At 60.3% G+C, this 20,047-nt stretch overlaps 2 protein-coding genes across 2 annotated transcripts in view; one reads left to right on the top strand and one right to left on the bottom strand.

The window, feature by feature from the left end:
• The first annotated feature begins 4,282 nt into the window (after positions 1-4,282).
• Positions 4,283-15,447, top strand: FSCN1 (fascin actin-bundling protein 1). Its single transcript, XM_036392341.2, has 5 exons — positions 4,283-5,175; positions 11,837-11,993; positions 12,457-12,578; positions 12,834-13,001; positions 13,146-15,447. The coding sequence occupies exons 1-5, from the start codon at positions 4,353-4,355 to the stop codon at positions 13,346-13,348; spliced, it is 1,473 nt and encodes a 490-aa protein (XP_036248234.1). The 5' UTR covers positions 4,283-4,352; the 3' UTR covers positions 13,349-15,447.
• Positions 15,448-16,522: 1,075 nt separating this feature from the next.
• RNF216 (ring finger protein 216) overlaps positions 16,523-20,047 on the bottom strand; it is a 76,146-nt gene continuing 72,621 nt past the window's right edge. Inside the window, 1 exon segment of the mRNA XM_036392665.2 lies at positions 16,523-19,939. Coding sequence (XP_036248558.1) covers positions 19,620-19,939 — 320 coding nt within the window. The 3' untranslated portion in view covers positions 16,523-19,619.

Raw genomic sequence — 20,047 nt, 5'->3', positions numbered from 1 at the left:
CACACAAAAGGTCCTTTAAGCTTTCCTAATAAAATTCCTTCTCCTGCCGAATGAACCGGCCTCAGCCTCTACCCCACCTCCGCAGGGTCCTCGGGGGAGACAGAGGAAGGAGCGGGTTTTCACTTTAATTTCTGGTAATGTAAAAACCACACCAGAAAACACCAGAAAATGAGCTGGGGCGGGAAGAGAGGGACGAATTCCCAGTGCAGAGTGTCTGTGTGCACTCATCCACTTCCTTCCTCCATTTGCTGGTCTCCAACATCCAAACTGCTTGAAACAAGGCACTTCAAGCACTTCCACCCCTTTTTGCTCTCTGGATGCAATTAAATTAAGCTAAGGGGATAAATCCAGCTAATAGAGCTGAGCAAGCCTGATGACCAGTGCCGTGCCTGATCCTGATGTCCAGGAAACACAGGAGCATGGCTGAGCCCCCATCATACTCCACCACTGTCCCTTGCTTCCTGAGCAAACCCCCTTGGGGCAGCATCCCATGGGAAAACATCCCTGGAGCACGATCTGCCTCCCTGAGCCCCTCTCTGAGGGCTGCTCTTTGTTTCCCCTGGTGCTGCTGCTTTTTTTTTTAAATACAGCCTAATACAATTTTAATGAGGCTGGGGCGCCTGCCAACTGTCGGGAGGGCCATCAGAGAACCTCTGCTGAGCTGGCTGGTGGCATATGGCAGTGAGGCTGGGCACCCTGGGGTGTCCCTGTGGCCCCCAGCAGCAGCAGGGGACAACTGGGGACCTGGGGAAATGCAGTTCTCCAGCCAGAATTTTGTCTGCACCTGGGACTTGTTCCCAGCCCTGGTCCAGGGGTCTCTGATCCCTGTGGAGTTTTGGCAGAGCCCTTTATCCCACTGGGGGACAGCTTGGTGCCTGCACAAGGTCACCTCATCCTGCCTCATTGTCACCAGCTCTGTCCCACGGGGGATGGCGGTGGTGGAGAGGTGGTGACCCCCAGCCCTGCATCCCCGATCTCTGCTGAGCCCCTCCAGGGGTGAGGGGGCATCTGCATCGTGGGGGGACTTCCCAGGGCAGCCTTGGCCATGTCACAGCCACTGCCACCCCCGCTGGGACAGCAGCACCCCCAGAGGGGTTTGTGTGTGCCATGGGCCCTGAGCAGTGTGTGGGTGTGCCAGGGAAAGCACCTGGCTGCTGTCCCACTGTGCTGGGGGTGAAAACCAACCAGCAGCACCCTCACTGTGAGCCCCCAAACTTGCTCCATCAAAGAGGAGCAGGGAGGGCTCAGGCCAGGCTGGAATCCTTGAATCCAGAGGAGAGATGTGCTGCAAGGGAGGGACCCAGTGACACCAGCTTTGGACGCAGGGACACAGCTGTGCCTGAGGGTCTGTGTGCTCTGGAGGGCAGGAGGGTGCTGGACACAGCTCAAACCATCCCTGGGGCTGGAGCTGCTGCCTCCACACTGCCCCTTGGCCTGAGGACATCCCTCTGTGCCCTGGGATGTCCCCACTGCCCTCCTGGGGACACAGGGCTGGAACAACCCCCTGCTCTTCAGCAGCCACTGCTGTGCACTGCATTTGCTGTCCCTGTCCCCTCTGAGCCCCCGTGCCAGCCCCTGGCACGGTGCATCCCACCCTCCCTGCCCAGCTCTGCCTTCCCAAGCTCCAATGAAAATCCCGGGATTGCTCCCAAACCGAGCCAGGCTGCCACAAGAACTGTCCAGGCAAGCAAAAAATGGAAATCCGGGGGCGTTTCTGTGCCTGAGGCAGGCGGGACAGGGGTCACTCCACGACCGGGGCTCCTTTTCTCCTGGCTCCTTTTCTCTCTTTTGGGATCTCTTTGAGGTCCCACAGCCCCTCGGGGGACTCACTCCGGAGAGCCCTTGTCAAAGTGTGCCAGGATTGGTGTCCTGCAGGGGCGGCGGTGGGAGGGCTGGGGGACGACCTCAGGAGCGTTTAGTCACGGTGCCTCGCAAAGATGACGGGAAATGCAAAGTACAGAGGGAAACCCAGCGCCTTTCCTGCCGCTCCTGGATGCCCTCGGGACAGGGGCTGTGCCTGCTGCACCCCCAGGTCAGGGGACACTGGGCACCCTTCGGCACCACAGCCACATGTGGGGGGGTTCAGACCGTGTTTAGGGCTCTCCCAGCCCCCAGGAGCAGAGGGTGCAGGCAGGGTGGGTCAGGCAGGGTGGGTGCTGCTCTGGAGGGACCCAATCTGCTGAGCCAGGCAGTGCCACACAGTGCCACCATCCACCAGTGTTGTCACCCATCCATGCCACAGTGCTGGGCAGTGGGGACAAAACAGGGTGGGTTTTTCTTTCTCTGCATAATTGCCTTTTTTTTTTTTTTTTTTTTTTTTTTGAGGAGAAAAAGCTGTTTCTTCCCTGGCCTCATCACCATCTGCCCGTGGCGGCCGGGGAAGGCAGAGCCCAGCAGCTGTGGGTCTGGGCAGCTGCTCAGCCTCATGGCCAGCTCTTAATGCAGGGGGGCTTGGAGCCAGAGCAGCAAAAGGGATTTTCTGGGCAAACATGGATGTGCCTCACTGCAGCTCGGGGGGGACCTGTTTCCAGCCCAGACAAGAGGCTCTGGGCTTGGCTCTGGTTGGCAATGGTCTGTCTGGACTTGCAGGGCTGGGCAGCAAGGATGAGCATGGAGCAGGTCTGGCCAAGACTTCCAGGAAAACAAAACAAATCCCATCCCAGCCTGGCAGGTTTGCCCTGGAGGGGTTGTGCCAATGAGCCCCGGGCAAGGCTGGCCTGCAGTGGAGCAGTGGCTCTAACCAGTACAGCCAGTGCAGAACCAGTGGAGCCTGCAAGGCCCTGGGAGGTGGGGTGGGATGGATGCCGTCCTGCCTGGGATGGATGAGCCTGGGGGAATTCTTTGTGCCAGCCCTGAGCACTCAATGTTGTGCCCTCTCATCCATGCCCACACTCAGCTCTTCACTTGTCCTGCTTCATCTGGGACAGGCAGTTCAGCTCCCTGGTCCTGCTGAAAACCTTCCGTCTGTCCTTCCCATCTTCCCTCTTTCCCCGGTTTTCTGCTTCTGCACATCCCTCCAGCCAGCTCCCCCCTGTAAGTGCAGGGCTGTGCCTGAGCCAGCTTCAAGTCAACCCCTGCAGCTGTGCTCCCACTTATTGGTTTATGTGCCTGTTAGAGACACAAGAAATGTCCCCCAGGCGCAGTGGGCAGCACCCTTGGGCAGCACAGACAACCCTCCCCAGGCTGGATTCTTCCCATCTCCAGGTCAGCCCTGCTGGAAGTGCCACCATTGCATGCACAGCAACACTGCCCACCCACCCCCTGAGAAACGGCCTCAAAATGCTCCCCTGTGCAGGAGTGCCACTGGTTTTACTCTGGATTTGCTGTGGCCGTTCAGCTCCCCAGGGCCAGGGTGCTCCAGTCTCACTGGTGCCTGGCACAGGGTGCTGGGATGGCTCAGAGATGGCAGGAGGCCACAGCATCTGTCACACTGCTCCCCATCTGCCCCACAGCCTTGTGACACAGCCAGCAGCCCAGGAGGGACAGAGGGGTGCAGGGGGGTCTCACAATGCCTTGGAGTGGGATGGGGATGTGCAATCAGAGGGATTCCTGCAGAGCAGGACAGAGACTTGCAGTTCGAGTGGGTGTTGTGCAGTGCAAGGGGTGTTCTCATTATGGGGAGGGTCCTGCATTGCTTAGGGGGTCGTGCAGTGTGTGGACCCTGCAGTTCAAGGAGGGGTCTCTTGTTTTACAGTGAGGCTCTTGCTATGTGTGTTTGGGGGTCCTTCAATTCGAGGGGCCCCTTCCTGGAGGGGCCTTTCCATGCTGAGCTTGTGCTGGAGGAGGAGATCCTGCAATTCATGGATGCTCCTGAAATGCGGAGAAAAGTCTTGGGGTCTTCCAGTTAATGGGGAGATTTTACACTTTAAGGGTGCTCTTGCTGTGCTTGGGGCAGTCTCGCCATGAAATGAGGACTGGCATTGTGTGGGGCTCCCGAAATGCAGGGAGGGCCCTTGCCATGCACTGGGGGCTGCCCCACAGCTCAGGGAGGCTCCCGAACTGCACGGAGCAAACACTGGGGCTCCTGCGGCGTGGGAGGACCCTGCGGTCCATGGGGGCTTTTGTCGCGCAGGGAGGGGGCTCTGCACGCAGGGGGAGGCGGGGACGGTGTCCTGGGACTCGAGGGGGCTCCCGCTGCTCCTGGCGGGCTCGGGCCGGGCCCGGGGCCCCGGGCGGCGCGGGGGCCGGGCGGGGGTCGCGGCGGGGCGGCCCCGGCGGGCGGGCGGGGGGTGCGGGAGGCGGCGCCGCGCCCGGCGCTATAAAGGCGGCGGCGTCGGGGCGGGCGCGGCGGCGGCTCTCGGTGTCGTTCGCTCGGTGTCGGTCGCTCGGTGTCGGTCGGCGGCGGGAGCAGGATGACGGCGAACGGGACGGCGGAGCCGGTGCAGATCCAGTTCGGGCTGATCAACTGCAGCAACCGGTACCTGACGGCGGAGGCGTTCGGCTTCAAGGTGAACGCCTCGGCCGCCAGCATGAAGAAGAAGCAGATCTGGACGCTGGAGCAGGACGGGGAGGACTCCAGCGCCGTCCTGCTCAAGAGCCACCTGGGCCGGTACCTGGCGGCCGACAAGGACGGGCGGGTGAGCTGCGACAGCGAGGAGCCGGGCCCCGACTGCCGGTTCCTGGTGCTGGCCCACGGCGACGGGCGGTGGTCGCTGCAGTCCGAGCCCCACCGCCGCTTCTTCGGCGGCACCGAGGATCGCCTCTCCTGCTTCGCCCCCGCCGTCTCTGCCGCCGAGAAGTGGAGCGTCCACCTGGCCATGCACCCCCAGGCCAACCTCTACAGCCTGGCCCGCAAGCGCTACGCGCACCTGGGGCCCCGGCGCGACGAGCTGGCCGTGGACCGCGACGTGCCCTGGGGCGTGGATGCGCTCATCACCCTCCTGTTCGTGGATCAGCGGTACAGCCTGCAGAGCTGCGACCACCGCCTGCTCCGCAGCGACGGCCGCCTGGTGCCCGCCGCCGAGCCCGGCACCGCCTTCACGCTGGAATTCCGCTGCGGAAAGGTGGCCTTCCGAGACGGGGAGGGCCGCTACCTGGCCCCCTCGGGGCCCAGCGGCACCCTCAAGGCGGGCAAGAGCGCCAAGGTGGGCAAGGACGAGCTCTTCGCCCTGGAGCAGAGCTGCCCGCAGGTCGTGCTGAGAGCCGGCAACGATAGGAATGTCTCCACCCGGCAAGGTACGAGGGGCTGGGGGCTGCGGGTGGGGAGAACGGGACGCCTCGGCTGTCCCAGGGCTGTGGCCGCCTCGGGGAGCGCTCCTGCATCCCTCGGGCATCGCCCGCCCCGAGCAACCCCTTGCATCCCTCCGGCATCGCTTCCCCTGCATCCCCTCAGAATCGCCACCTCGGAGTGCTCCCCCCGCAGCATTGGCCCCAGCCCCCGACATCCGCTGCCTTCCTCAGCTGCCACCCCACAGGCTGCCCCCCGCTTCCCTCTGCCATCGCCTCCCCCCGGCTCAAGCCCCTTCTCACACCCTCCCCTGCAGCCGCCATCTCCCCCGGGCACCCCCTGCACCCCTCAGCATGGCTGCCCGCGGTCCCTCCCCCAAACCCCCATCACGATCCCCTCGCATCCCTCCCACATCCCTTCCCCTTCCCCCTCCCGCATCCCTCCAGCATCGCCTGCCCGGGGCCCGGGGCCCCCATCCCTGCGGCACCCCCATCCCCGCAGCATCGCCCCCGCAGGGCCCGGGTGGGCAGGGGCGGCGAGGGGCCTGCCTTGGGGTGCAGGGATGGACAGGGAGGGGGCTGGCAGGGTGTGGATGGAGCCTTCCCTCGCCGTGAAGGAGGCAGGGCTGTATCCCTCGCCTTCCTTCCTTTGGAGCTCATTGTTCGCCCAACAAAGCCTCCGCCAACCTCCCCCTCCCCGAGCACGGCTGAGCCCAGCGGAGCAGGGAGGCTGCGGGTCCCGGGGGGGCTCTGGTTGTCCCCAAGGGGGGCTGGAGATCCCATGGGTGGGGGGCTGGGAAGCAGCGTTACATAAAGGGCTTTGCCTAAACTCCTGCATCCCGCATCCCCCGCACAAAGGCCGCCGTCCCTCCGCACCCGCAGCCCCCATCCCCTCGGAGGGGCCGCGGTGCCACCGGCCCGCCCCGGGTGCCATCCGCCCGCCCTGGGGACCCGCTCACAACCGGAGCTCCCCGGGCCGCCCGCGAGTGCCCACCGGGCATCGCAGCCCCGAGCCAGGGCTCCTGCTGGGAAATGGGGGGGTCCCCGCTCTGCGGTGCCTGGGGGTCCCGGTGTGTGCCCTGGGGGTCCCGGTGTGTGCCCTGGGGTCCCGGTGTGTGCCCTGGGGGTCCCGTCCCGGTGTGTGCCCTGGGTGCCCCGGGGCTCATCGGGCCGCGCCAGGTCAGGCCGGCGCACGCCGGGCGTGGGATGGGTGCGAGCATGCAGCAAAGCCTGGAGGAACAGCGGGGAATTTTTGTGTGTGTGTGTGTATACGTTGTATTTCAAGGTTGCTGCTTAACCCTGATCCGTGCCTGGGCAGCTCCGTGCGGGGAGCTCCACGCTTTGCTCCCGTCCGAGGGCAAATCCTGCCCAGTAACCCATTAAAAATTAATAATAAATTCTGCCAGGATGGGCAGTGGGGATTGTTTTGCCAGGCGCGGGGATTTGGGGAAGAGCAGGAGAGGATGGCGGTGGCGGGAGGATGGCGGGAGGCTGCCGCAGCGCCGTGGGGGAAGGGCTGCTGCAGCCCTTTGTCACCAGAGATGGGGAAACCAGATGTGGGGCAGATGCGAGGGACGGAGCGGTGGCGGTGGGGGACCCGCGGTGGCGGAGACCCCATGGAGCGGTGGGAATGGTGGGAATGCTGCTGGCCGACCCTCCGGCTTTGTCTGCTTCGGAAGGGATGGGGGAGCGGGAAGGGGGGGATCAAATCTCCCCAGCAACAGAGGGCCCTGGGCTGTGCCCGGCCCCTTTCCAAGCAAAATACAGCGGGAAGGGCCGCGCTGGGGCTGCACATCCTCGCTCCAGTCCGTTTTGGCTGCTGAAGCCGTTTCCACCCCGTTTACCCTTCCCGATGGCAGTGAAAGGCGGGGAGCCGCCGCTTTCTGGAGCTCACCCTCTCCTCCCATTGTGTCCCAAAGGTTGCCGAGGAGGCAGCAGAAACAGCGGTCGGAGGAAGCCCTTTCCAGACAGGCCTTTCCCCCGCCGGGCTGATAAGGGCCGTGCTGCTGCTGGCAGAGGCTCCCATGGCCACTGGGGATGGGGGACGCGGGCCGGCGGTGACCGCAGCTCGGCACAGCCCGGCGGGAAAAAGGAGCAGCTTATTCCTGTGTGGAGTCAACCAGGGAGCAGTGGCTGCCCCCCCTCTGCCCCATGGGAGGAGCAGGGATGGGTCCATGGGGCTCTTCTGCGGTTCCCTTGGCTGGGATCTAGCTCTGGAACGGCGCTGTCCCACCCGTGCCAAACCAGCTCCTGGCCTGGCGTCTCCTCCCTGTCCCGGGCATTGCCAGCATCCCCTGCACCCCGGGACCACCGCACAGACACCCCGGGCATTGCCAGCATCCCCGGCACCCCGGGACCACCGCACAGACACCCCGGGCATTGCCAGCATCCCCTGCACCCCGGGACCACCGCACAGACACCCCGGGCATTGCCAGCATCCCCTGCACCCCGGGACCACCGCACAGACACCCCGGGCAGCAGGGGATGGGTGCCAGCCCTGCCCCTGCCCCGGGGCAGGCTCTGGGGGTGTCCCAGGTCCCCCTCTGCTGCCTCCAGCCCCAGCAGGATCCCCGGGCTCCCCGAGAGCTCCCGTCTCCCGTTTGCAGCTCAAAGCGAGCGGAGCTGCCGCTCGCAGCCTCCTCCCGCTCAATGGCTCCTTTCTCGCCCGGCTGCGGCAACAAAGGCGCTTTGTGGGCGCGGGGGTCCCGGGGGCAGAGCCGGCTCTGCTCCTCCCGCTGCTCCCCTGCCCGGCCGAGGTGTGCCCCTGGCCCCCCACACCCATGGGGGAGAGGGTGGGAGTGAGGAATTCCAGGAAATGGGATCTGGGGATGGGGAGGAGGGCGAGCGAGCCTGGACGTGCCGTGCTGGCAGCGGGGAGCTCTGCCCTGGGGCCAGGAGCCCTCCCGACATGGGCTGAGCCGCATTTTCCCCCCTCCAGTTCATGTGGGTGCCACGGCAGGGCGGGAAGATGCGGCTCCGGGGCAAGGGGCACGCAGGCTTGGATGTAGATTTTCATCTGGAGATGCCAAGTGGCCTGTTGACACTTGGGGGATACCACAAAGCCACAGGAAATCCACGGGGAAGGAGGGGTGGGTTTTTCAGGAAATCATGTTTCACCCCTTCCCCTGACCCCTTTGCAGAGCTGCACCCTCAGCAGAGGAGCTCCCCGTGCTCCAGGCTGTTGGATTTAGACAAAAACCTGTTTGGATTTCTGCAGGGGTGCAGTGCGAGCCCAGCTGAAGGGCAGGGAGGGGCAGGAGCAGGCTCTGAGCGCGGGGGTGGGTGCAGCCCACAGGGAGCCCAGCCCCGACCTGTGCTGGGCACAGCATCCCTGTCCCATCCTGAAATCCTGCCCTGGGGGCTCTGCAGGGTGCTGCCCCTGGGTTGTGGAGCCATCCAGGCGTCCCGGGCTTGGTGTTTTCAGCTTTAACCCAGGGGTTTTTGAAAGGAGAGCTGGAAATGGGAAAGGTGCTCCTCCCCATGGAGCTCATCCCACTGTCTCTCAGCAGCATCCCAGCACTGCTCACGGGGGACATTGGTGTGAGCAGAGGGCAGAGGGAAACTTTTCTGCCTGCCCTGAATGCCCCACACTGGGTCTGCAGTCCCCCATGGTGTGGAGGTCACCAGAGCTACCACAAGCTCTGCTCCTTCAGAGAGAGAATCCCGGCCCTGCAGGAGGGACAGGGGGGTTTGTGCCTGCCCTGGGATGGCCACAGGGCTCCTGCTGCACCCACGCTCCTGGCTGGGGAGCAGCGAGGGCTCCACATCAGTCCTGCAAACCCACGAGCCTGGAGGACTTGGGGAGCCCTTTCCTGCTCTCTGAGCACCCCAAGCCCAGGGACTCAGCGTTAGGAAGCTCTGGGGTGCAGACATGCCTGAGCCTTCCCAACACTCTCCCTGAGGTCCCTGGTGCACACAGAGCCCGAGGACATCCCACACCAGGAATTTTGGGGCGTGCAGGCGTACCTGCCCCCCCTCCCAAAGAGCCCCCGTGTGCTCAGCCCCCTCCTGCCTCCAGCTGTAATTAGCAGCTTCCTCAAGGTCAGGAAGAGCAGCGCCAGCTCCAGACTGTGAATTTACCAGGAGCGTTAATTAATCCTGATTGCAGAGGGAGCGGCCCTGGGCTGCCACAGCAGGGGGGTGGCTGTGGGGACAGCCTGTCCTCCCCACGGGGACACGGGGACATCTCTGAGGGAGCCCCCACGGTCCTGCAGCCTCGCACGCAGCCCGGGCCTCCTGCAGTCCCCCCAGCTCGGCTCCAGCCCTCGGAGCCCCTCCTGCCCCAGCCCCAGCGCATTCCTTTGTGCTGAGTCGCTGAAACCCAACCCCAGCTGCTGCTTTTGGGGAGGGGGCTGTGGGAGACCCTCCTGCTGCTGCTGCTGCTTCCAGGCAGCGGGGAAAGCCAAAGCTCCCAAAGCTCCGTGCACAGAGAGTGTGGAAATTGGGCAGGCAGAGGGGTGGGGAGGCTGGTGTGTGCCCTGTGCTCCGTGCCAGGGGGCTCTGGGCAGAGGGAGCAGCGTTTGGAAGCTCCTGGCACTCCCTGTCCTGCTCTGTGGCACACGGCATCCCCTGGCTCTGCCCAGCCTGGTCCCTGCAGGTCAGTGAGCTCTTCCCAGAAAAGTCAGGGAGGGGAAGCACCACTGCCCCTGCTCCCCCACAAACCACAGGCACCCACAGCTCTCAAAGTCTGGGGGCCCAGGGGTGCTGCCAGCCTTGAGGCATGGGCTGTGTCCCCCAGGGTCACCTCCCCACAGCCCAGGCTCTCTGTGAGCCCCTGCAGAGCCCCCCTCTCTCCGTTTCACAGCTCTGGATTGGGGCTGGAGCCGGGGATGCAAAATCAAAACCAAATGTTCCCAGAACCGCCGGCTCAGCCCCCGGCAGTGCTGGGAGGAGGCGACTCTGGGACGGCTCTGGGAGCTGAGGACGTGGCCAGTGGGGCTGGGCTGGTGGCCATCAGCACCCTCTGCCCCCTGCCTTGCCCCAACACCCTGGGCAGCAAAGCAGCAGGGTGGCTGTGTCTGTCAGGAGAGTGGTGGAATCACAGGATGGTTGGGTTGGGTTGGGATCATGGGCAGGGACACCTCCCACCAGACTGGGCTGTTCCACACCCATCCACCCTGACACTGAGCACTTCCAGGGATGGGAGCTGCAAAAGGTGCTGGAGGGTGCCTGGTGAGAGGGGGGGTGCTGTGAGCAGGTGGGAGCTGTGGAGCTGTGGGCCAGTTGGGATGTGGGAGATAAGATTATGGCCAACAAAGTGGAGCCTTCAAAGCCTGATCCCTTTGGGAACAAAGCCTCATCCCTCTGGGAACAAAGCCTGATCCCTTTGGGAGCAAAGCCTGATCCCTCTGGGAAAGGTGGGTGATGGATGTACAAAGCAGAGGCTGCTCCTGGGTGTTGGGATGGGAGATTGGAGACACGGACAGAGACACAGACAGGTGATGTGGAGCCCCAGAGAGCTGGGGTGCAGCTCTGGGACCCCAGAGCAGTGGGGCTGCCAAGACTGCAGCCCCTGGAGCCCTTGCAGTGACTGTGCACAGCACCAGAAACCCCAGCAGGCCTGAAACTGGGATGCATCGTGGAGGTGTGAGGGGCTGAACACGTGGCCAGCCCCCAGCTCCCTCAGCTGCTCCTCATCAGATTTGTGCTCCTTCCCCAGCTCCATTTCCCTTCTCTGGACATACTCCAGCACCTCCATGTCTACTTTAGTGAGAGGACCAGAACTGGACAGAATGTGCACTCCAACCCTGTGCACCCCTTTGCAGCAGGGAGGGATGCAGGTGTGTTTGGCTCTGGAAAATTCATCCAGCTCCACTAAACTCCCATTTCACTGAGCTCAGTAGTGGGGCTGAGCTCTGCACCCCAGCACAGAGCTCGGCCATTGGCTTTGGCTACAGCTTGTGGCTCTCATCCCCAAAGTGTTTTTAGGCTGAAATCCACCAAGCTGGAGAGCTCTGGAGCAGTTTTGGCCCTGCTAGCCCTGACTAAGCAGGTTTGCTTGGGCTCAGAGGATGCACACGTGGCTGGCAGTGGCCCAGGGCTGTGGCTGGTGGCCCCAGGAGCAGCTGCATCCTTCTCTGCATGGAAATGCTGTCTCTGCCCTTTGGGCATAGGGAAGGGCCATCCTGGCTGCAGAGCTGGCTGGTGCTGATGATTTTGGAGAGTCAGGGAAAGGCTTGGCTGCCCTAGGGCTTTCCTGAGCCTCCTGTCCCTGCACACCTCAGTGCCCCAGTGGGATGTGACAATTGTGGATGAAAAACGTTGTCATGGTCCTTAAACACGCCACGAGCTGGGATTCATGGGTGCTGCAGTGGCCTCTGCTAATGGGCTGAGAAACCTGGCTGTCACCTTTGGGAAAAACTGCAGCCCTTTCCTTATAAAACACCTACACTGGTCTTTGCTTCGTTGTGATGGAGCTGCTGGGTCAGGAGTGGAAGCTCACGGCTGCCCACCCCTCGTTTAAGACCTTAACACCAAAAAACCAAATGAAAACCTGGATTTGAACCCCAAATGCCAGAGGGGAGGTCCATGTGAGGGATTTGGGAGCCACCAAAGCTCACCCAGGGGGAAGGAGCCCCTCTCAGTTGGGTTTCCTGGGCTGCCCTGCACCTGGACCTGCTGGAGGGGGGTTGTGGTCCCACCCCCAACTCCGTCTGTCTCTGGTCTGTAGGGATGGACCTTTCAGCCAACCAGGATGAGGAGGGTGACCAGGAGACCTACCAGCTGGAGATCAACAAGGACACCAAGAAATGCGCCTTCCGCACCTACACCGGGAAGTACTGGACCCTCACCTCCAACGGGGGCATCCAGTCCACAGCCTCCACAAAGTGAGTCCCCAGGGCCCTGCCTGGGCTTCAGAGCACCCTCTGCACCTCCCAGGGGAATTCAAGGGGATTTTCCAGCTTGCATGTTCATCCCAAACGCTTCCCAGCAGAGGCAGAGCATTTTGGGAAAGCCAGGGATGGGTCGGGGCTTGCCGCCCACGATGCTCTGGAGGTCCCTGGGGCCACATAATCCTTCCTGGCCGGCTGGGGCTGTCGAAATGTTTGCCCTGCAGTTCAACCCTGAGAGCCAGGCGGAAAGCCCAGAAGTGCCTTTGGCTGCCTGCCTGCCTCCCGCCCCCGGGGCGAGGGCTCCCCAGCGGGATGGCCACCACAACACAGCTCATCCTGCACAAACAGATCGAAGCAGCCTCTCCTGATCCAGCCGTGGCCCTTTCCAAGCCAGCAGGGGGGCGGTGGCAGGGTCCCCCTCCATCACACCCCCCTGAGTGTCCTCTCTGCCCCACAGGAACGTGAGCTGCTACTTCGACATCGAGTGGTGCGACAAACGCATCACCCTGAAAGCTGCCAATGGCAAGTACGTGACAGCAAAGAAGAACGGGCAGCTGGCAGCCTCCATGGAGACAGCGGGTAAGGGACCCTTGGGGACCCCACACCGGGGCAGCAGGGGATGAAAAAAGCCCCCCTAGAGCCAGGTTCTCCTTCCAAGTGATGCTCAGACAATAAGTTCTCTTAGTGACGTGCTGTGAGACAGGGGGACAGATGGTGTGGGTGAGAAATGGGTGAGGGCACAGCCCTTGCTCCTCCCCGCTGCCTGCCAGCTTTGGGGTTTGTCTCTGTGCCCCCCGGCTGTTCTCACAGCCCCTCGGTGTCCCCTCGGTGCAGGAGAGACGGAGCATTTCGTGATGAAGCTGATCAACAGGCCCATCATCGTGCTGCGCGGCGAGCACGGCTTCATCGGCTGCCGCAAGGTCACCGGCACGCTGGACTCCAACCGCTCCTCCTACGACGTCTTCCAGCTGGAGTTCAATGATGGTGCCTACAACATCAAGGGTGAGTCCCCAGGGTGCCCCAGGGCTGGGGGTGGTGGCCTTTGGGGTCCCCATGGTGGCTCATCAAGGGTGAGTCCCCAGGGTAGTTGTGGCCTTTGGGGTCCCCGTGGTGGCTCATGAGGCCACCGTGTCCCCTCTCCTGCAGATACCACTGGGAAGTACTGGATGGTGGGGAACGAGTCGTCCGTCACCAGCAGCAGCGACACCCCCGTGGACTTCTTTTTTGAGTTCTGCGACTATAACAAAGTGGCCATCAAAATCAATGGCAAGTACCTGAAGGGCGACCACGCCGGGGTGCTCAAGGCATCGGCCGACACCATCGACGCCTCCACCCTCTGGGAATATTAATGCACTTTAGGGTACCTCCCATTGCCAACTTCTCTTTCCCTTCCTGTCCTCTTTTCCTTTGGGTTCTGTTTCTCCTCTCTGTAACAGGATTTTCAGACTGGCTTGCCCTTCCCTCCTGCCATAGAGTTGGTGAGTTATGTGGGAGGTGGGTCTCCGTAAATCCCTGTAAGAACTGGAAAAGTGGTGGGGCTGCCTGCCTATAGCTTTGTAGAGGGGTCTGTCTCTATCCCCCCTTCCCTGCCTCCCTCCAGGTTTGCTGGGCTTGGAAATGGCCGTATCCCCCTCCTGGCCCTGAGCATCACCTTAGGTAGTTGATTTTCCTCTCCTCAATTAAAAAAAAAAGGGAATAAGTTCACCTCTGTGCTCGCTTCTGCCATATCAGCACTGGCACAGCCTCAGACTGGCTGCCAGTGTCCCCTGGAGCATCCATCCTGTCCTGCCCCACTCCAGTCGAGGTGGAGAGATGCTGCTGGGCTCAGCTGGCTCAGCTGGCTGGTCCCAGCAGCTTCTCTCCCCTCCTGGATTGTGGGGCAGGTCCATCCCCAGCTGAGCTGTAAGAGGTGACCTTACATATCACAGCATCCCTGGGGATAGGGCTGGCATGGCTGCCCCTCCCCAAACACCTGGAAATGATTCTTTAGGGTGATCCTGTCTGGAAAGCCTCAGCCTTTCATCTCATGGAGCCCAGTGCTCCTGTCCCTCCACCCCTCCTTGTGCTTCTGGCTCTGGAGGAGCATCCCAGACCCTGATGGTGGGTCCAGCCTGCCCTGAGGCTGGTCCTGCTGCTGTGCCTGGAGGGGAGGGCGTGGGGGACACAGAGCCAGCCCATGCCAGGGTGGGGGCTTCATCCAGCCCATCTCCAGTGGGCTCGGTCCCAGCAGGAGCTGGGCTGGCCAATGTGATCTCCCCGGGGCAGTGGCTGGAAGCATAAACTGCAGATTTTGGTTTACAGAATAGAAAAGTTCCTTAGCAAACTTTGCACAGTGATATTTGCTCAGTACCTTTGATGTTGTTTTTTCTCTCTCATAAAATACTGGAACAGTGAAGCGAATCACTGAACACCTAATGCTGAATTAGGAAGCGCCCGCTCCTGTGGGCACCCTGAGGGGGCAGCTCCTGGTCCCACCACCCCCAGGGCACCTGGGCTGGGCTCTCATGAATTGCAACCCTACTGGAAAAGGAAAAAAGAAAAAAAAAGACCAAAACAGTATTTTTGTTAGTCTCTATTTATATATGCTCTCCATGGCACTGTGTGACCAGCTGTTGTCTGTACTAGGTCTGCATTAGAGTTTAACACTGTCTGTAAGGGTGATGCTGCGTGTTCCTTAGGGTGGTGAAAGGCACTTTATCCTTTGGGGCCTTCCCAGGGCCGGTTTCTGCTCCCTACAAACACACCAAGGAGCCTTTTCCCGCGTGGGCCCCCTCTGCAGAGGAGGAGTGCTGGTCCCACCCCACATCAAGGGTGCTCTCGGCATCGCTGCCGTGCCAAACCAGGGCCGGTCCCTACTGCCGGAGGCCAGGCAGGGGCTCGTCAGCCTTAAAGCCATGAGGAGGGATCCCCTCCGCAGGAGCTTGGTGCTAAATTCAGCTGGGAGAGCGAGTGGCTGTCCCCAGGCAGGGGGACAGCTCTGGGCCGGGGTCCCTGGCGGGCGCGGGGGATCCCGGCTGGGACTGACTCTACCTCGGCTCTGCTCTCACACCCAGGGGCTGCCCGCGCCCCCCGGCCCCCCGGGACACGCTGCCCCTCCAAGGACCGAGTGTCTTGAAGCCCTGTGTGACCCTGTGACTTGACACACGCCCTCGCTGGCCTTCACCCCTCCCTGTGTCACCTCCTCCCCGTCCCCGTCACGCTCCCACCCGTGTCATTCCTGCTCCGGCTTCTCCCGTGTGACACTAGGTCAGACATCTCTCCTGTCTCCTCTTACCGGGTGTCGTGACTCTCTGAAAACATCTCACTCTGAAAATTTAAGTTTTGGGTTTGTTTGTTTTTTTTTTTATTATTATTATTTTTTTGTAAGTGCCATTTGTATAACTTAAAAAAAAAATAGCTTCAAATGGAGAAAGATGAATTAAAAAATAAAACCTGCATTCGGATTCAACCTGGTGTGTGGTCTGTTGGGCCTGAGTGTGGAGATTTGGGGTGATGGAGCCTTTGTCTGATGGGTTGAGCTGGTTCTAGAGGAGATGGTGGGATGGGAATGGTGACTAAGAGGCTCCAAAGAGGCGTAAAGCCAAAGTCAGAGGCTGGGTCACCTCTGGAGATGCTCAGAGCCTGAAGCCACTGAGCCCAGGGGCAGCTGGGGATGGGTGACCCATGGATGGGTCAGGACCACCTCATCTGCAAACCAGCTCTGCTCCCTCGCAGCCAGGAGCAGAGCTGTGCCCCCACAGAGCTTCTTCTCTTGATTCAGGTGTTTCACCTCCATGGGAGGGCTCACATGGGAGGGAAGAGCACTGGGATGGGGGGTTTGGGTGCGTGGGTGCATGGGGGTGCAGCCAGAGCTTCCCTCACCACAGCCTGGCTGGGCACCCACGGGCTCCTGTTTGCCTTGGAAAATGTAAAACTGATTGGAAAAAGTAAAGTTTGGGATGGGGGGGCTGTCCAGCTCCCCCCAGGCACACACCCCAGGGGGATGGCATTGCCTAGAGGGACCTTCACCATCAGATTAGGGGGAGGTGAGCCCTGCATGGGCCAAAGGAAGGAAGGAAGGAAGGAAGGAAGGAAGGATGTGCAGTGCAGGAAATGCTGAGCAGCTCTGATGGCCACACTCGGCCTCCCTGTGACATCTGTGTGTGCACAGAGCTGGCTGTGGCACCAGACTGTGAGCCCAGCCAGGGGAGCAGCTCTGCCAGGGGGTGCCCACCCTGGAGCTGCAGGAAGGACTCTCCCCCTTGCCCTCTCCCCAGCTGCCAGCACACATTTCCTCTTTTCACCAGACTCCAGCAAGAGGGGAAATCCCCTCACCCTTCCCCTCCATCCTGGTTTCCATTTAAAGGAGTGACTGGAAACCATTTTCTATCCCATCCAGTTTTTCCTTGGGAGCACAGGGAACAGGTTCAGCTGTTCCAGGAGGGTCAGCTGGGGTTTTGCCTTAAAATCTGGGGAGGTTCCATGGCACAGGCAGCATGGGAGGACAAGGTCATGGCTGTAAGAAAAGCACACAGGTGAAAAGCCAGAGTGCACAAATTTATTTACAAAAATTCAAATTACAATATAATACAGGAACTTTTTACACACAGAATATTAGAACTGTTTACTACCAGAATGTAAAGAAAAATATTTTTTGGGGCTTTTTTTCTCCTTTTTTTTTTAATAAACCACCTATTTATTTTCAGCTATTGTTATACAAAGTTGCAGAACATGCACATCTTTACAGGTCTTTTTTTCTTTTAATACAACGTTTTGCTAAGTGCAAATACTAAGTTTCTCTCTCCACCTTTAAGGCAAGTAAATGGGACACTGCAATTAGCTGTAAGAAGTACCTGTTATGGGATCAGCCTGGGCACAGCAACCTCCTCATTGCCTTCAAAACCTTTAAACAAGTGGTTCCAAAGACTGTGAGACAAGAGGGAAAGTGGGATGCAGGAGTTAGAAACCAGGTCAAGGCTGCATTGGGTGGCTCAGTAAAAGTTTTGGGCTTTTTCTCTCCTTTTTTTAATAAATCAACACAGATTCAGAAGCAACTTGAGATCTCCTGGGTTAGAGGGGAGGAGCAGCCACGTGCTTGGGCTGCAAGGTTTTGGTGCAATGGGTGTTTCCTTGGGGAGAGGGGCAGTGCTGGGTGTGCTGGGCATGCTGTACCTGCACACCACAGGCCAGGCACTGATTTATCCTCTCCTGGACAGAAACAACCCCTTGGCTTTGGCAGGGGACCCAGGGAACCCTCCCTTCCCTTCCCTTCCCTCTGTATCCTCCAGGCTCCTCCAGGACCACGGCAGCTGTGCCAGGGCAGCAGTGACCCTGATGGATCACAGCCACCAACCTCCCTGTGCCACCTCTGTGCCACCTCTCCAGCCCCTCTGCTCCACACCCTCACTTCCCTCTGCCAAGGCTCAGCTCTCCATGCCCACACATTCCTGCACCACCATTTTTTGCTGGATGATCACCTTATTTCCTTCTTAGTTTGGGCCACTGCCTGATCCCTCCTGCACCCACCAGGAAGGGCAAATCCCTTGGAGAGCCTGGAGGCTCATCCAAACCAGCCCTTGAGCCCATAAAACCTCAGCTATTAAGCGATCAGGATTCCCTTTCCAGGAGGGAAGGCACCACTGCTTCTTCTGCCCTGGGTGTGTTTTCTCAGCAGCTGCTGTGACAAAGTTCTCCCTCCCCAAGCCCAACAGGATTCCTGTCCCTGGCTGCTGCAGGAATCAGTCAGTGCAAGGCAGGATTTAAACCTGGTCAAAGCCCAGCTGAGCAGCAAATGATAGAGCTCCTGCAGCCCCCACACCCCTGCCAGGAATAAACTAATTCAAAATAGAAAATTCCAGCAGCAAGGGAACAGCAGTTGGTTATTAATGCTAGAGAGGCCACGGCACGGAGGAGCCAGAGAGCTCCACAGGGAATGTTTGACCCACAGGCAATGGGAAAAGCACTCAGCTCCAAAAGGCAGGGAAATCCTCCAGTCTGGGACACCTTCCTGGGGAGAGCAGTCCCCAAATGCTGTGCCAGGCCCTGTGCAGGAGCATCCCACTGACACCCTGTGCCCCCTGCACACCCGAGGGCTCCTGGAGCGCTGCCCTGGGGCTTTGGCAGAAGCTGTGAGGTGGAGACAGGGAATTTTACCTGAAAAAACCAAAGAAACCCACAAAACACCTGGATGCTGAAATACAGGGGGGAATGACGGGAGGGGAAATGCACCCAGAGAGTTCCCAGCAGGACAGAACAGGATGAAGGCCAGAACAAGACATTTGGAGAACAACAGCACAAATGGGCTGCTAAAAGCCAGCCCAACATTCCTGGGAAGAGGGGTTTTTTCCACTCCAACCATTTTCTTTTCTAGATGGGGCCTGTACCAGGTAGCACAGCCAAGGGATGTGGAGAAAGGGCTTTGTGCCACCCTCCTCCCACAGCCCAGCACTGCATTCCCCACCTCTCACAAGGAAGTTTTGCTTTTCCCTCACTTTCTAAGCCTAGCAATACTCAGGTTTAACTTTTAACACACTTTTCCAAAGCCAATTAAGCTGACACATACATTTTCATGAGTTATTTGGTGCTGGGGAAGCAGCCAGCTTCCTGCAGCATGAGGCTCCAGCTGCCCATTGGGTTGTGAGGGTTTGGGGTACAGGAGCTCCCAAGCTGAACATTCCCAATTTTCCTACCACAGGACACATCACTGCCTGCACGTCTGTCTGGGTGTCTCCCAGGCAGTTTTTGCAATAAAGGGCACAGCTTTGGCTCCAGGTGGTTCCACAGCTGCCTGAGCACTGCTGCCAGAAGCTGGGGGAGGTTTGGGATGCCAGATGAGAACAGCAAAGCAAAGGCCACGTTTCAGAAGCTGAGGGGCACACACCTTTAGGGGGGAAAACTGAGCCCTTCAAAGGGGACAAGTTTAGTCCAGCCAAAGATTTGGGTGCCCAAATCTCCTGCCACTTTCTGACACCCCCAAACAGAACATGGCTGTGGGCTTCCTACCAAGCCCTGAGCAGTGGGACAGCTGCTGCAGCCCCTCGCTCTGCTTGGAGAGTGAGGCACACTAAAAATGCTACATTGACTTGCTTTTGAACAATTTATTTCTGCTGGGAGGTGCCAGCAGGATACAGGGATGCTGGAGAGCACAGGAACCCCAGCCCTGAGCCTCACCACAGGCAGGAGGCTGGGGCAGTTGCCTCCTATTACCTCACTCCTGAAGGTTTTATGCTTACTCGGATGCCAAGTGTCTCCTCCCTTCCTCCAGGACTCACTTTGCTGCTCTGGCCAGCAGGAAGGCAGGATTTCTGGGAATTCCCCAAGGAACAGCTGTATCCCTGTGTCCTACAAAGCCTCACTTTTCCTCCCAACAGCTGCCTGAACAGGCTTTGTCAAAACAAAACATCTGGAGATGCCCAGCTCAGGGGGGAATTCCACCCCTGGGAAATGTAGCACCAAACCCTGTCGCAGCACAGGTTGAAATGTTGGATTGCAAAGGTTTGGAGAAGCCCTAGAGAGGGTGCAGCACAGGGACACTGAGTCCCCTGGCTGCTGGCTAAACCCCAGAGGGGCTGGAGTGGGGAGGGGGTGCCATTAAGGGGTGGCTTGGCCCTGTGCTGACCCTGCTGAGTGCTGCGGGGCGGGTCAGAAGCGGTGCCGGGGCTGAGGCCCAAAGTGCATAGGCAGGTTGTGCTCCAGCTGCACGTTGATCTGGGGGAAATCAAAGTTCACCCTCATGTTGGGCAGGGGGGGCACGTAGGGAGCAGGGATGGGCCCGATGTTGAGGGGGATGTTGTTGTACAGGGGCCGCACGGGGGGCAGGGGGAACGGGGGGTGCACAAAGGGGTACGGGGGCATCCGGGGCTGGTGGAAGTTCTGAGGCACCGGCCTGGGGATGGCCTCCATCCTCTGGATCTTCTCCACGGGCTTCTCCACGGGAGGGCCGATGCGCTTGAAGCTGTTCTCTGCACGGGGGGGAGAGCAAAGAGCGGTCACCCCACAGAGCAGCTCAGCACCACAGAGCAGCTCAGCACCCCACAGGGCAGCTCAGCACCCCACCCATGACCTCATCA

Source organism: Molothrus ater, chromosome 16, assembly GCF_012460135.2.
Source record: "Molothrus ater isolate BHLD 08-10-18 breed brown headed cowbird chromosome 16, BPBGC_Mater_1.1, whole genome shotgun sequence".
NCBI lineage: Eukaryota > Metazoa > Chordata > Aves > Passeriformes > Icteridae > Molothrus > Molothrus ater.
Note: the sequence above shows the minus strand (reverse complement) of the source record. Positions and strands in the feature narration are given on the sequence as shown.

Coding starts and splice junctions, on each gene's coding strand:
- FSCN1 (XM_036392341.2), top strand. CDS start 4,353: ATGACGGCGAACGGGACGGCGGAGCCGGTGCAGATCCAGTTCGGGCTG. Junction 5,176..11,836: donor GAATGTCTCCACCCGGCAAG/GTACGAGGGGCT, acceptor TCTGGTCTGTAG/GGATGGACCTTTCAGCCAAC. Junction 11,994..12,456: donor CAGTCCACAGCCTCCACAAA/GTGAGTCCCCAG, acceptor TCTGCCCCACAG/GAACGTGAGCTGCTACTTCG.